The 17,434-nt window shown below is 35.1% G+C and overlaps 1 protein-coding gene across 1 annotated transcript; it reads right to left on the reverse strand.

The window, feature by feature from the left end:
- Nucleotides 1-8,034: 8,034 nt before the first annotated feature.
- LOC132175018 (Protein kinase superfamily protein) lies at nucleotides 8,035-13,542 on the reverse strand. The gene is made up of 7 exons (XM_059586811.2): nucleotides 12,957-13,542; nucleotides 12,551-12,835; nucleotides 10,962-11,279; nucleotides 9,969-10,196; nucleotides 9,557-9,657; nucleotides 9,346-9,469; nucleotides 8,035-8,618 (listed from the first exon to the last, which is right to left on the reverse strand). The coding sequence occupies exons 1-7, from the start codon at nucleotides 13,284-13,286 to the stop codon at nucleotides 8,295-8,297; spliced, it is 1,710 nt and encodes a 569-aa protein (XP_059442794.2). The 5' UTR covers nucleotides 13,287-13,542; the 3' UTR covers nucleotides 8,035-8,294.
- Between the last annotated feature and the right edge of the window lie 3,892 nt (nucleotides 13,543-17,434).

Raw genomic sequence — 17,434 nt, forward strand, 5'->3', positions numbered from 1 at the left:
AAGTGTTTACCACGAGATAAAAATTAAAGAAAAGAAATTAGAAATTGGGTTTAATAGATCATATACACGTACAGTTCAAATATTGGAAGTGGACATGATTGGAAAATAGAATATGCATCTTTAATTACAAAAGCCTTTAATCTAAGTAGCCTCGTATTTTAGTAAGTTTAGTATTATCTGTTAATGTGAGTATGATATGCATGTGTAGGGGCCTAATAGTCACGTGCTAACGTTCAAGGTACGCGGTTAACTCTATCTATCATCCAACCAGCCAAAATAAGCACAATACAATGAGATTAGTTAAGAGAAAGAGAAAAGCAAAAGAAGATTACAACTAAAAAGAGGAAAATAATTTATTGAATACCGAGTCTCGTTCAAGCTTTAGAGCGCTTGTTTGGGATTGCATTTGAGAAATAGAGCTTTTGTCCTTTATTTTTAAGCTTTTGCCATTTTTTTTTTTTTTTTGGTCATTTTTAAGCTTTTTGAATCCTTAAAAGCGCTTTAATTTTTTTTTTGCCAAATGAGTATTTTTTTCTTCAAACGAATTTTTTCAATATTAAAAACACTTTTAAGCCTCTCAAACATAATCTCAAACATATCCTTAGTCTTATGTAATATGCAGCTAAGAAGAGAAAGAAAGAAAATGAAAAGAGAGCATGCATGAAGAGAGTAATCTGAAAAGAAAGGAAATAGTCGAATTACTGCTAGAGCGAAGAAAGTTGTAAAAAATAATAATTAAATTAATACGCCAAAAAAAAAAAAAAAAGGAAAGAAGAAGTGTGAAATCGCATTATATCATATTAATTTTGAGAGTCCATTGCATATAATTTATTTTTTTTCAAGGGGTCGATCGGGTCATTGTATGGATTTTTTAATTTTTTGAAAATTTTTGTGGCTAGTCTAAGAGCTTTAGAATTTGGGTTTAAAAAATTCATGTACTTTTTTATTTTAAAAATTATGTTATGAGAGGCCTTTTTTATATAATTTTTTGGGGATCGAATCAAATCACCATATAGATTTTTTTCGTTTTTTTTTGGGGGGGGGGGGGGGGAGAGAGGGGGGATATCTTAATTAGGTTTAGGCTTAAAAAGTTTATGTACATGTAAAAGAAAAAAAAAAAATGTTTACATCATTTATTTATTTTTTTGGGAACTGGCTTAGATTTTTATTTTGAACTGACTTAGTATAATTGAATTATTATTATTATTTATTTTATTTTTTTGAAATCACATAACATGTTATTATTAATAACATTGTTAGTTTCCTTTATGGGGATATGGTAGTTTAATTAATAATAACATATTAAACGATAATAAAAAAGAAAAAAGGAGCTACATGGAGCAAATGGTGTTTACTAGATCTTACCTGCAGCGACAGATGTGTTGCATGCAAGATATTGTAGGATAATAAATACTAGAAAACCAAGGAGGAAATGTCGCTTCATCTCAGGCCTCACCATGTTTCTAATTCTAAATGCTATGTGACTAATGCATAGTATATATATATATATATATCAGGCCTTCTTCTCTTTGCAGTATCCTGCAACCTTCCCCATCGCCTGCCCAGTCTTTCACGTTTACCCGGCCGGTCAAATCTGGAGAGCTTGATGGTCCTACAGTGATTTCTTGACCAACTTATATGGGGGGTTGGAAGTGCAAATAAGGTGGTCAGAGCAGAGCCGTTGGGAGTGCAAATGGTGCTTAACAAAGAATTTTTTGTTGTCCTAGCTGTATATGGGAGAGACGTGCAAGTCCATCTATCATGATGATCCCTTGTTTTCTTCCTTTCTTTTTCATTTACTGAGTCAAGTTGGAAAATCATCGCTTAGAAAAGAAAAAAAATACATATTTGAAAATCAACTAAAGTTAGATTTCATTTATTGAGTCAAGTTGAGAGAATTTAAGCAGTAGAGCTTGCCGCGGGGTCTGACGCTTAATTAAATCACATTTATTCATGCATTAAGTTACACTTAATTAAATCACCTTTATTCATGCATTAAGTTATGTTAAGATGTTTTAGCATCTTCCTTAGGTTATTATCATTTTATGTGACACAGTCGTGTGGCTAACTCGTTTTTATGTTGGGGAGAAAAAGAGATGTATCTTATGCTAAATTACTCTGTTCTTGGGGTTCATGCAACTCAAGAAAGTTATTTACTCCTTAAATAAGATCGGAGATGTTACAGCGACACTATGAGTTAATTAATTTTGAAGGCATTATATCAAACAAATGAGAGATCTTGCCATCATGCTGCAGCTGAAGAGAACCCTTGCTGTGATCTTCTAACACTCAACCGAAACATACTCAAACAAAATCAATATTAATTTTGATTTTAATTCTATAAGTAATTTTTTATTTAGAATAAATTACTAAACAACAATAATTATTGATAACCCATAATTCTTCCCCATATATTATTAGTTGATAAACCATCTTCATATTTGGCAACATATGTAGCATTGGGCATGTCAACTGGGAGAAGAAATGCTTGTGCAATGTAACGAAGATTAATTATTAACAGATCTTCCGCCAACACTCATGGGAGATGTTGGTTCGATGGGTCCCTAGCTTACAGGAGCCGGGGATAGTGGACGACCAAAACTTCTCACAATGCCACAAAATTAATATTGATAATCGATTTTGTTTCGGTTTCGGTTCGATTGTAGCAAAAATTGATTGATATGAAAAAAATAAAATTGTTTTTTTTTTTTAAAGTAAGAATGTTTGGTATGAAAAAATGGAAAGAAAAAAAAAATGTTTTATAGTGATTTTTTTATTTGAATAGTAATAAAAAGTGAATGATGTAATGAAAAAAGTAATAAAATGTTGAAAAAATGCAATAACAGGTTGCCTTTGCTTTTGCCAAAATTATTTAACAAACGGACCGAAGAGATTGTGATTGGCACCGGAATCAATGAACATACGTTTTTCAATTAGCTTTTAGAGTAATCATCATTTAAAAAAAAAAAAAAAAAAAGAGGAAAAAATATAATTTAGCCCCCAAACTACTAACCATTTTCATTTTAGTCTCCTAATGTTCAAAGAGTGATAAAATAGCCCACAAACTATCAACTAGTTGCAATTTGGCCACTCCATTAGACACTACCGTCAAATAGGATGAAAAATTCAATACTACGTTGTTTTGGCAATGTTAAGTTACTAAAATGCCCTTATGGGAAAAAAAATTCAAATTAAAAGAAAGCTCACAAAACGACGTTGTTTAGCAACTCATTACAGTTTTGGCGCTCCCGCTTCCTCGACACCTCTACGATTTGCTTTTATTTTTCGTCGGAGGATAGACAAGTTTTGTAGGTTTTGGGTTGCAGAACTTTCCGCATTTAGGTTGTCGGATCTTGTTGAATTATATTTATAAATGAATCTGGATTACTGACAAGGTTTTGTTGATTTTGTGGATTTGTGGTCTTGAATTCCTGGGTTTTTTTTTTTTTTTTTTTTCTTTTTAATATTGTGACAATGCCCTCTAGTGATAACCAGGGTTGGCCTCGTTTGGCCACTCGATTTGGAGTATGAGGAGAGAACATGTTCATTCCATGGAACCTAATCATGAATTTAGTTCCCATGAATTAGAGCTTTGATTGTTCCAAAAACAAGTTTCAGACTGTTTTCATGACCTGTCAATTGAATTCCAATCAATTGCCGACGGCGCCTCGTGCCAATGAGGTTGTAGCCACAAATGGGATTGCAGTCCCTGTTTTCACCATGAGCTCGCTGCTCATGTTTGTGTTATGGGTTCTTGTTGCCGCAATCCCATGTTAGGACCGGGGCCTCAACACCCATTTCTCAATCCCACGTTATGTTGTATGGAAAAGTTATAAAAATTTAATTTGTAGTGATTTTTTTTTAAAAAAAAATAGTAGTAAAAAATAAGAATGCTAAGAGTTGAAAAAATTGATGAATAGCATGGAGCATCTTAGTTGCTCTTGCCATACAGCCCCGTGCCTATTGTATTATTTTATAAATGAAAAGTTAACTACATCCATACCTCGGATAGCATTCATTTTTTTTTTTTTCAGGATTTACATTGAATACAAGTAATTGATGGTATAAATATAAAAAAATAATAATAAAAAAATCCTATGAACTAAGGGCAGTTTTTAAATAACCTCATAAAATGACAAACGTGCTAAAGCAATACCTTAAAAGACAAAAATTAGCTACAAACCGGTTTAATAAGATGACAAGTGTGAACTTAACCGTATTAACTTCAAATTTGTTTTTTAACATTTATTCTTTAAATGAACCTAATCTCTCTCTTAAACTATCATCTCTTCTTCTAAGCTAAAATGTCTATCAAACGAAGCCGTTGTAGAAGAAAAAATTATGATCCATTACTAAAAATCAGAGCTTGAAAAACTCCATCAAAGAAAGAACATACAGGTTTGTTTTAATTTGTTTGCTTTTTTAAATAAAATAAAATAAAAATTACGGAAACAAAAGAATAACCTACAAATCAAGCTTGAACGTACAGCTTGTAAAAGTGGGGAAGCAATTATTGAATTTTAATTTGTAGGTCATAAAATCAAACTTTCTAAGGAAGTTACCTAGCAAAAGACAAATAGATGGAAACAAAAAAAAAAAAAATCTAAGAGGAGATGACTTTGATTAATGGAACAATTTTTTTCTTCTGTAAAGGCTTGGTTTGAGAGAGATATTAGCTCAGAAGAAGGTATGATGGCTTGAGAAAGAGATTAGGTTAATTAGAAGAAGAAACGTTAAAAATAAATAAATAATTGGAAGTTCACACCCTTAAATTCATTTAAGAGTCACATGTATCTCTCACATGATTTAGGACACTTGTCATTTTATTAAACCGGTTTATAGTTCATTTATGTCTTACATCAAACTATAAAGTAATAAAGGTTTGCCAAAAAGGTCATTTTTCTGGCATTCTTCCTAAAATACCCATATTTTCTTTAAAACAAAAATTAACATTAATTAAAAAATTTAACATAAATAAATAAATAAATAAAATGAAACCCAAAGGGTGGCCAAACCACGGACCACCCCACGAGGGGTGGATCGGCAACCTAAATGAAGATGGTGGGGGTGGCCCTTGAGCCACCCCTATGGGTTGGAGGTGGCCCCACCCCACCCACAAACGGGTGTGGGGTGGCTTGTGGCCACCCCCATGTGGTGAATTGACCTTGTATTTTTTTTTTTTTTTTTTAAGCTAGGTTTTGAGTATTGGTTGTTATTGATTTTTTGTTGCTTTCAGTAGCTGTACATATTGATTTTTTTTTTTTTTTTTTTTTGTGGTTACAGAGAAAGCCAAAGGGAGAAGGGCGGGAGGGAGAGAGAGGGAGAGAAAGGAGAGAGAAACAAAATGAAAGAAAAATTCATATTATATCAATTGAAGCTTCTCTTGTAAATGGATGAGAATGCTACATTTTGAAGGGTTTCATGAAGAGTAAATTATTATTTGAATAGGCTCTGTAGATGGTGGTATTTAAAAAGAAAATCTAAGAAAAGCTGTAACAAAATCAATTCTGACTTTTATTATACAGATAATTCTCTTTCTTGGAATAAATTGCCTAACAACACTTCAGAGTTCAAAATATATTGATTTATAAAACATTTATCTATCCAGCCAGCCGCTATTGGTCAATCGGAATCAGTACTTTTTTTTTTTAGCTATTGTTGCATGTTGGGCAATCTTGGCGGTAACCTTGCCCCCTTTGAGGAGCTGGCGGCCCTGGACTAGCAGCTCTCTTTAGCTCAAAGATGGACCATTGTTTAACAATGGCAGCTCTAGATAATTCATCCCCATCTCTTGCATAAGCCAACTTCTCCATCTTCTCACCTGAGTATTCCTCCAAAGTATTTACCACAACACACACATATTCAGACGAGAAAAAAGAATTCTAGAAATTGGGTTTAATTGTATGCTGCTTTAATAATTACAAAAGCCTTCAAATCTCTAGCAGCCTCGAATTCTACCTCATATTAATTTTGATGTTTCTATGGCTATTCCATTATGGGCCATACATAATAATATAATATCAAGTTATGGACCGTGGGGGGAGACAAGAATTTTCTTTTGGAGGGGGTTCAAATAATAAAATTATATATATACTGGGTTCCTGTCAGTACAAATGAAGGCCAGGGAAATTTCACAGAAACCAGAGGAGAAGGCCCTCTCTCTCTCTCTCTCTCTCTCTCTCACACACACACACACACACACAAAATGATCTACAACCTTATGGATATACATGCATATACATGTTAAACGATATAAAAGGAAGAGCAAAAGATGTTTGGTAGATCTTACCTGCAGCGACAGACGAGTTGCATGCAAGATATTGTAGGATAATGAATACCAGAAAACCAAGGAGGAGGTGTCGCTTCATCTCCGGCCTCATCATGTTTCTAAATGCTATGAGGAAAAGCTATGCAATAATATATACTCTTTGAATATCTTGCAGCCTTCCCCCTCGCCCAGTCTTTCACGTTGCCTATATTTTTAATTGACCAACTTTATATTGTCTCTATTAAAGACTAGGGTTGGTCATGTAATCTATTTTAATTGACTAGAGATATCCTGCAGCCTTCCCCCTCGCCCAGTCTTTCACGTTACCTATATTTTTAATTGACCAACTTTATATTGTCTCTATTAAAGACCAGGGTTGGTCATGTAATCTATTTTAATTAACTAGGAATAATACTAGACATTTTAATACTTTTTTCGAATGATCTGATCTATTTAATAAATAAATAGATTTATAATATTTTTTTTCTTAAATAAATGTAGGGTTCAAATCATTTAGAAAAGAAAATTTAGAAAAAAATGTTAGGATGCCAGTACTTTTTTTTTTTTTTTGGGCGAGAAAACACTTAAAAGAAGCAAAAGTTGGTATAAAAATTTAGTGGGAAAAGTGGCATTACTGTGTTATACTGTTATTATACCCGTCCATATCCTGAGACTTGAAGTGTCTGGTATAAAAATGGCTGGGTTGGCTGCCAACTGATGGGCGCCACCTGCCATGCATTAATCGAGGTGGTTATTTCTTTTCATTTTCATAACATCCCTCATTTTCTTCCTTTCATTTTCATTTCCTAAGTCAAGTTGAAAAATCATTTAAAGTTCCAACTACAAAAAGCATACCCCAAAGCGTTGGATCCAGATCCTCTCCAATCCAATAAGGACCGGAGAATATTCAGTTCACGGCTTTGATTTTTTTACAGAAAGGCAATTCCCCCCTTTCCATTGGGTTCTAAATTTCTCTTCATCTCTTCATTTCTTCATTTATTTATTCTGAGTTTTTCATTTTTGACTTTGGACGTGAAAAATTGAGAATAGATGCAATCATTCATTTTCTGGTTTTTTATTTTTTATTTTTATTTTATCGTGACAACTTGAAATTGAGAATAGATGCAATCAGTGCTTGGTTCTGATTGGATTTTAGTTTCCCTTTATTGGATTTGCTCTTGCCCAATTTGCTGCTACTCCACAATCTTGGTTCTTTTAGAGGAATTCCTTTTTTCATAAGAGTTATGGGGTGAATTCATAACAATATAACATCAACCCATAACCTGTTGATGCTGCTGGAGATTTCAATGAAGCATTTATGGTGGTTCTTGGGTCAGTAGCGAGGGAAGCGGGTCGAGTACCGTTTGTTTTATAAAACGAGGGGAGGCTATCTCCCAGATCTATTTCTCTTTGGACTTTGAAGAAGTAATCTGTAAAGTACTCGAGTAACCGTGTGCAGACTCAACGCAGAGTAAATGTTTTCCCTTTTTTGGACTTAGCGTGTGCAGGAAAGTAAACCTTTTTTTTTTTTTTTTTTTTTTTAAGAAGAATGACATGTCTTTTACGGCCATGGATTTCTACATAGAAATCTAGACCGTAAACTAGATATTCTCCGGTCCCTTTAGACCGGAGAGGATTCCTTTCCCAAAGAGTTCTTATTTCAAATTTCATTTATTGCGTCAAGTGGAAAAATATTGTAGCGGCGCATTATGCTTCCAAGACATTATATATGTTTGAGGAGTACCATTTTACTTGCTTCCAAACTCTACAACAGAAGTGGAAATGCTTTCTCATTTTTCTGTTTTTTTCTTTTTTTCCTGTCTGAATATACAAGTTTTGGGGTTGCTGTTGCAGGGATTATACACCAGACGCTTACAACGATTGAAGTACAAAAAAATTGGAGCAATAATGAGGCCAAACACATTCCAAAACCAAGCTGAGCTTGACAGAAAAACCTAATTCCAAAAATGTACAGTACACAGACACCTTACCTCTATTTTCAGCTGCTGGAAACCTCAGAAATTGATTATTTGGCCTTGAATATTAGATCCATCGAGAGCCCTATGGAGGATGGCTTGAATGCACGGATAAACTTCCGAGACGAAGCTGCATTGAGGTCTTCTTTATTGGTTTTCCTCCTCGAAGGCCCCCCAGCAGCCCCAATACTTTTAACAGTTCCTGATGACTTCGAATTAAAAATTGATGAGCCGAAAGATGTGTCAGGTGCGCCAAATGATACAGGACCTTTACGTGATGTATCTACTGGGTATCCAACCGCTCCATCTTGATGGGGAGGCGGGAATTTTTCGCTCTTGCTCTTGGCATTTGCTTGTGTCACCATTCTCCACCTCTGCAAATCAGCAAAAAGATGATAAATGTTGAAAGTTACATTGACAAACCAAGTTGACAGTAGGCATCTTGATGAGGCCACATATACCCACCCAAATCTCTGATTGAAGCAACTGAATCTCCTAGTGAATTTGCTATCATTGGTAGCAGCCACAGACAAATGTAAAGGCTACCTTCATATACTTAACGATGCTAGAGGACAACAATTAATGATTCCAACAACTTTCATTAAACAGATCTCTAGGTTAAAGATGGTTTTATTACATGATAGCGACCATTGGACAGCCTCTGTTATTTAATATCAATAAAAGATATGTGACATATGACAGGCCAGAAAGATCATTACAAGCAGTATTATTCCAACAAAATGGAGTGGATACCAAATAAAGAGATTTCTGAAGTGAGGCTCAACTAATGTCCAAGGAAACCAGAGCAGAGATTAAAGAGTCTATTGATATAACAAGAATATTTGCAATCTCAGCACCAGGCAGAGTGTAATCTTGATGCAACAAACGTAAATAAGGCAATTCAAAGCTTGGTTCCATATGGCCAAATTTTGGTTCAGAAGGGTTTGACAGCCTGCCAAGGCTGCAAGTGCCTGAGGGGAAAGGTTGGGCAGAGTCGCAATTGAATAGAAGTTTTCCTATCATTTTGCCAAAAAAAAAAAAAAAAAACAGAAAAGGAATCAAACAATACAAAAGGAATAGCACAAAACTCATCTCACATACATCTAAGTTTGCTTGAATCTCTGCATTGGCTTCGGGAGCCGCAACTGCTCGACCAACACGCTCCCGAGCTCTAACTCTTCGGACACCATCAACAGCATTACCTTTCGCACTTAGACCTCTTTGCCTGCGGAGAAGATCAGATATTATCTGTCAGCATTTAGCCCATACCACTCGAGAATCTATCAAATATGAAGAACAAATGGTAAGTAACCTTCTAGCTTCTTCATCTCTTAATTTGACATCCAGTTCTTTGCTTGGAGGATACTTGGGTAAACTTGATGCCTCACACGCATAAGGTTCAGTGGTAAAGAACTGTATGCAAAAACCAAATGCATGATTACACTTCACGTATGAAGCCAATTTGTGTTTCAAATACAAAATTATCTGACACAAATCAGAAGAGTTCAATAGTTATTTGTTAACTTCCAGATTGCTATTTTTATTCTTTCGATAAGAAACTGTAAAAAAAGAAAAAAAAAAAAAAAGAAGCAGGATTATATCCAGAAATGAGTACATCTCACAAAAGCCTTGAGATACACAATAAATTATATGTGAAGTTCTTTTAGCTTGATAGAAAAACAATTTATGCATGCATAAGAAAAACCAGAGTAAAAATTACTCACTTCACTATTTAGAGTGGCGGTCGCAGTGCCTCGTTCATTGGGGTCTATTGAAAGAAGAGATTCGATTAGAGGTAGAGAAGAAGGTGGGAAATCCTTGAAGGTTTCTGTTATGCAACGTTTGTATGGCTGCTGTGGTTTAAAAAGTGTTGCATTTGGCAATCTATATTTCCTCCAATATTCCTCAGATGGGGAGCCACACAATTTGAATATCTTATGCAGTTGTTCAACCTAAGCAGAAAAAGAATCCAACAGTCAAATGTAAACCTGACTATGAATTTAAAAGCAAAAAACAACAATAACATCAACAAAGATGAACAAAAAGGAGTATACTGCCAAGTCGACCAGAAATGACCAAACGCCAAAATGAATACCAGAATCTAATATCATAATACTTAAGAAATTGTAGTTTATGCACATACACACAATACATACATCTACATGTGTAACATAAATAAAAGGAAGTGCCCACAGCTGGTGCACTAAGATGACAAAATCACCACACATGCATTCACACACAAATGTGCGCGCACACACATACATATAAATGAATAACTATGAGTACTAAAATTGAGACCAACCAAGAGTGAAGGAAAATCCAAACAACCAAAAGTTTGTCATTTTCACCCTGCATCCACTACATAACAGTCATGCTTCATTTCTCTTTGCATATTGAAGTCTCTATGTTTGAGCATTTGGTGTTTTTTAGCTTCTGATATTAAACCTAAGTACCTTAACCAAAATGTATGTCCTTAAAACAGTATCCTAATTATTGAAAATTTATTCAATTGGCAAATCATGACATGGACTAGGCCAAATGATTTTAAACCCATCTAGATGAAAATGAGCACCATGGACAAAAACCCTCAATTGTTGCCCAAAGAACCTAGCACCATTACATAATCGTTCAAGAAGAAGGGATAAATATGAAATAGGCCTTCGAAACTGGCTACCATAAGAGTAAAGCAACTTAGAAAACAAAACAAATCACAATACCTCTGTCCGTCCAGGCATGATTGGTTTCCCAGAAAGTAACTCCGCCAAGATGCATCCAGCGCTCCAGAGGTCCACACCAACACCATAAAATGTAGCCCCAAGAAGAAGTTCCGGCGGCCGGTACCATAGTGTGACAACTCGACTAGTCATGGGTTGCTTCTGCCCAGGATCATAGAAAGTAGCCAGTCCAAAATCAGCTATTTTCAGAACTCCTTCGTTGTCAATGAGCAAATTGGAACCCTTGATATCACGGTGTAAGACACCTCGGCTGTGGCAATGCTCAAGCCCAGACAGTAATTGCTTCATATAGCACTTCACCTGTCATAGCAAATATATTGAGAAATAAAAAAACCAACCTCTTAGTGTTATATTTCTGCTATGCAGAACAAAGAGCCAGACGATAAGAAAAGGTAATGTATAAATGCTCGACTTGAGTTTACCATTATAAGGATAAGAAAAAATAAAAGCTCTTTAAAACCTTTGCAAAATAGTTTATGTTTCTTATCTATCCTTCACTTAGAAAAGAATGCGTTCCAATAACAAACAACTAATCATTTTGGTTCTGTTTCTTGGCTGCATCTTGCTCCATACTAGTGGAAATATAAAGGTAGCTAAGGCCGAGAAGCAATGGATTTTCAGTAACTAAAACAACACCAAATGGTTCAATCAATTAAACCATCATTTAAAAATAGGTAACTGGGAACTGATAGTCTTATGAAGAAAGAGTGTCAACTATAAATGCAAACATAATAATTATGTTGTAAATCAGAAGCAAAGAGCATGCCAAAAGATGAAATTTCAACAGCAAAACATACATCATTCATTATTCCTGACAAACATGGCCTGAAAAACCTAAACTGCAGAGTAATTTTTAATCATGCATTTATCAAGTACGACCCATCAGCCACAGTCTCTACTCTCTTTGATTGCGTAGGAAATGAAAGATAATGCAAGGATAGTGAAATTTTGTGTTTAATGTAGTTCCAGGACAACAAAATGATAAACCTAATTAGATCAAGCTAAAAAAGTTTACTGTGCCAAACTGAGTGGACGTTTTAGTTTTTTATTTATTTATTTTTATTTTTTCAGGTCACAAATAACGAAAATAAGTCCATTTCTTTTTACTAGAGCTTTGTCACTTGTCAGCAATTATACTTTTTATTATTATCATTACGAAAACAGAATTATATACCTCCAATTTATGGAGTGACGTGAATAAGGAAATTTCGATGAATTTTCCTGCCAAAAATATATACATCATTGACAAGCCTCAGGCATTATAAAATCATATGAAACACCAAATCCGATAGCTCACTAACAGGGGTATGGGACCCAATATACAGCCCATGAAAGGTATTCCGGTAACATCAAAGGCTCACAACAAAATAAAACCAAAAAGACAAACACAGCCATATAACACCCAAGATCCCAAATTAAACAAACAAGAAGCCAAATCTACAGAACACCCAAAAAATTCATAAAACCAACCCTGAAAAGCACACACCCAGAATCCATCTAATTCAACAAAATCTATCAATCTTAATACAAGAAAAGGTCCAATTAATCAACAAACTTGTATGAAAACGAACCTGGGGCTCAGTGAACTTGACCCCTTGGCGGGCGGCGAGCCCCGCGAGATCGTGTTCCATGTACTCAAAAACCAAGTAAAGACTACAAGTCATTCTTGAAGTGACCAAGCCTTCGAGCTTAACCACATTGGGGTGGTCAAGGCGGCGCAGAACAAGAATCTCTCGGGCCATGAATTTCACGCTCTCTGGCTCTAAGTTATCGAACCTAACCTTCTTCAAAGCCACTATTTTCCCTGTTATTAGATCCTTAGCTTTATATACATTGCTATACGTCCCTTGCCCGATCTGAACAACCAGAATCCAAAAATAATGAAATATATAAGAGCTTAAGTTTACTATATCAAAACCCAGTTTAAATTTCGAGGTTTTTGAAAGAAATGGAATTGGGATTAGGGCTTATGAGAACCTTGGCGAGCTTCTCGAATGTGCAGGCTCGGCGAGGAGTCCAATCCTTGATGGCGTCGCCGGCGTACTCTACGAGCCAGATCGGCCAGCCTTGCTGGTTCTTCAGGCAAGGGTCCGGCGGATGCTTCCGGCGATCTGTCGTCGCCGGGAAGTCGCCGGCGTGCCTCACCTTATTCTGCCTCTCCTTTTCGGTTGCCTCCTCCGTCGCTCTTACGGCGTCTACGGCATCGTTAACGGGATGCTCGGTGCTCCGGCGGCGGCGGGGGTGGTTTCCGGCGATGTTCCGGCTACGTCGGTCCACGATGGCCGACGAGCTGAGAAAGCAACCCATCCGTCAGGTCGCCGAGCTCGCGGCGTGCTTGTGGCGCATGAGTAGTATTCCGGCAACGGGAAACCAGCGTGAAAGCTGTCCGAAACGACGTCGAATTCGAAACCCACGGCGAGCGGTAGTGGTTCTTCCGCGAGTATACAAAACACGCACACGCGCACACACACACACACTGTGAGACAGAGAGAGAGGGAGAGAGAGAGAGTCTTCTGAGTGAGAGAACCCGAGTTTGAGCCTGAATCCAATACACTTCGATATTTTTGTGGGATTTAAAGGAAATGGGTCGTGGTTTGGGAATAATTACGGGATAGCCACTTCGCGGGAAATCTGAGACTGAGAGTAACGAAATCCTGATAAATCCGTAAAAAGATTATGATGATGACGTCATGATGACTTTTTAATTGGGGCATAACGATAGAAACTCAAACAACAAAGGTCAAAAGTGGCAGAAGAAAGAAAAGCAGCCTGCCTTTTTGACACCTCCACCTGGGGCTTGGCTCAATCATATATATAGGATATTTACATTAATTCATTCCTCCACTACAATATTAATTAATTAATTAATAACCATCGCATAATTGCTTAAACTTTTATAAACCCATTTCTTTCTTTTTCTTTTTTCAAGCAATTGTTGCTCCTGCGATTCTTACTTATCATATTAATTTGTGTTAACTGTTCAATTAAAATAAAAAATAATACTAATATTCACACATATTTATATTTTTTTTTTTTATATTGACTAAGAGAACCTATTTTAAGTTTTTTTTTAATAATTAATATAAAAAATTACTTAAAACATATGCAAGAAAAACCTATATATTGTTATGAAACAATAAGAGCACGCAGTTGCGCTGTAAAAAGTTCGCACTGGCTGGCAGTGAAAATAAGTAATTATTATATTTCCCCGAAAATGATGGCATAGAAGAGATGAGAAAAAGGGTGTCAGCCGTCAGGAGACGAATTTAAAATCCAACTACCAGAACGAACACAATAAAAGAAGATGGTTTTCATTTATTACAAAAATAAATAGAGAGAGGGCGTGCAGAGTTTCACATTCTTTGAGGTCTTAAAGAAGGGGGGAAAAGGTTCCGTCAAAATATAAAAAAAAAGGTAACTCTATGAATGGCCTATGGTCAACTTACGCTCACGTGAACTTATTTTTACCTTTAAAAGGACTGTAGATTTTCCAGGCTTCCTCTTGATTTTATCTATGAACCTATCCCTTGTAATTTCATACCCAAATTTCAGAAGGGGTGTGGGGGTGGGGTCTCACACCTAAACCCAAGCCAAGATAAATCAATAAAAAAAAAAAAAAAAATTTGAAATAGAAGTTTATAACGTTTATTTGACCTAACATGTTTTGACGTATCTGTCTTTCAGCTCGGAAAAAATAAGTTTTATAAGAGTTTTCTCATATTTATTAGCAATTATCATATAAAATTACTTGAATCCCAATCCAATTAAGATAGGAAGGTTTAGGTCACTCAGATCCAAACTCCCCCTTCGTTTGCTTCTCAAACGTTCTAGAGTTCGAGTGGAGAATTTCAGAAAATCCGGATCCTTTTGTTTATAACATCTTGTGCTCCTGTTCACATATGCTTTCATATTTTTATGTACAGGCAATGGACTTCGTGCTCTCAATTTTCAACTTTTAGTTCATCATTTCAACGCCGGCCTTATTAATCTTCAAAAGGCCTTTTAATATTTTTTGGAATAGATTAGTATATCAGCAAAGACCGTAAAAATACAATAAAAACCATGGGTCAACCATGGACGACTTGACTTTCTTGCTCCAAATTTACATTATTTTTTTTTTCCACGAAGCATAATGTCAGCAATTACGCTAAGACTTAATTACAAGAAAAGAAAAGGACAATCACAATATATTATACAAATGTTCTTCCAGAAACATATATATATATTCTTCCAATATTACGATGTTAGTGTTAGGTAAGATGGCATATTTTTTCTTCAAGCAGAGGAGATGAGATGATAAGCTGAATTAATTAACACCCTAAAATGATGATAATGCCAAATTTGAAAGTCGTTAGGTATAGCTAGCTGCAGTTACTTGGGTTTTCATTCAAGTTTTCATTATGAATTGAGAGCATATATATATATATATATATATATATAGAATAAAAAGGTATGACATATGAACCTTTAATAACCATCATGTTCGTTGGAGTTTCATGTAATAGGATTGATTTATTGTTCTATAATAGCTAGCTAGGGTAGTTTTATGTAAGAATATGTCTGAACGTCATATGTTCGAGTGTATGGTTAGACAGTTCAAGCAAGTAGAGTTTGAGCTGTCCCGACACTTCTCCGAACAGATAGAATATAGACAAACTTTCATATGGATTGCTCTATTGCATGGGATTAGAATACATTTTTTTAGGTTGAGAAAATTCATATTTAGCTTTTAAGTTTTCTTCTCATTTGAATTTAGTAATTGTATATTTTAAGAATAAGTCCTTTAAATTAAATAAGCTATAGTCAAAATTAACGATTATGTGTCACACATATGTCTTATAATTTAACACATCAATGTTCATGTCAACACCCAATTATGTCAATGTCACACCATCAAAGTGCCAAATCATCCATAAAAACCAAAAAAAAAATTAAAAAAAAAAAAAACTCAAAATACAAAAACAATATTCATGGCTGTCCCAATCTTTTGTAGCATGGTGCTTTAATCTATGTGCATGGTAGATGAAACTATTTGAGATTCTGACCATAAAATATATGAAAAGGAAACCCTAAAGTAACAATTGATTTGATACCTTAGCTCTTTTATTACAACGAAGGATGCTTATATTCTTCATAGGGGTAGAAGTCTCTAGTGGGCGGTTGTAAAGAGAAGAAAATTATTTTATTATTATTATTATTATTATTATTATTATTATTATTTTAAATCCTCTATCTATTATAAGTTTATAACTAAGTGATATTCATAACTTTTTCTTTTTTTTTTTTTCTAAAAAAAAAATATTTCTTAAGAAGTGGAAGATTAAACAAGAGGGAGAAAGGGCATGGTACCATGTCGTTAACATATATCTTTTAAAAATAATCTCTACCATAAAATACATCTTCTCTGTTTTACCAAATAAAAAGATTGTTTTAAACTCTTAACAAAAAAAAAAAAAAAAAAAAAAAAAAAGAAGAAAAAAAGCTTTTTACAATTAGAAATCTGTTGGGGGCATGTTGGATGTTTAAGCAAAAGCCAAGGGTAGAAAAGAAAGGCAGCCAAAGAAGAAGAAGAATAGAAGAAGATTAAGAAATTCCCAAGTGTGTAGGAGACAGAATAATCAAAATGAAAATGTCAAAGTAACACTAATGGCGTGATTTCAAAGGAAAGGACAAGACTTGGATTGCGATTAAGAAATGTGTCCAAAACTCAAAACATGCTTGGTTTGAATGCGTTGAATTCTGCGATCACGTCGCCATTACTTCCACCTTCGGCCTCATTGAATTCTCTTCTTTAATGTGCTGCTGACATTTCCATGCTCCTCTCCAGTCTTGTTTGCTCACTCTTTCTAGAGTAATGCACGTCTCTTTCCGTCTACCAAACCTCTCTTACATTTCCCCCACAGACGTCCATTAGGGTTGGGGATGAGAGTAAATGATGCCGGTAAGATTATTTTTTTTAAGAAAATGTGACGTAGCGGGAGCGATAACCATGAAAAAAACGCTATATTCTTAATGTACACACAATCAACACACGTCGATATAGAATAGAAACCGATAATATTATTAATCAAAAGCTTCTAAGAGCCCAGCGGGTACAAGATGAAATTCTTGTCTTACATCAAAATGTAAGCAAGTTAAATTATTATTTATTTTAGAAGTTTAAGTTGAGAAGATAAAATTGATCATTTGAGTAAAATTCTTCGCACATAAAGTTACTTATCATTCAACGGACAACCTCGTTGCAATTCTTTGATTGATGCACTTATCATGGTTACTAAGTACACGATACAAATACCATAAAGTTTTCTCTTCATATTTGTTGGGGGTGTGAGATTCTTTACTATTATGAGAACCCAAAAATTCTCTTTATCCTTTAATTTTAGACCGAATATGAGAGAGGCTTTTGTGTCCCTTTTGCTTGAGCAAGTTTCTTTTTGTAATTCTCCTTTCACTCA

Source organism: Corylus avellana, chromosome 3 (genome assembly GCF_965113065.1).
Source record: "Corylus avellana chromosome 3, dhCorAvel1.hap1.2, whole genome shotgun sequence".
NCBI lineage: Eukaryota > Viridiplantae > Streptophyta > Magnoliopsida > Fagales > Betulaceae > Corylus > Corylus avellana.

Coding starts and splice junctions, on each gene's coding strand:
- LOC132175018 (XM_059586811.2), bottom strand. CDS start 13,286: ATGGGTTGCTTTCTCAGCTCGTCGGCCATCGTGGACCGACGTAGCCGG. Junction 11,280..12,550: donor TCAAGTTCACTGAGCCCCAG/GTTCGTTTTCAT, acceptor TTGCTATGACAG/GTGAAGTGCTATATGAAGCA. Junction 9,658..9,968: donor CCGCCACTCTAAATAGTGAA/GTGAGTAATTTT, acceptor TTTTGCATACAG/TTCTTTACCACTGAACCTTA.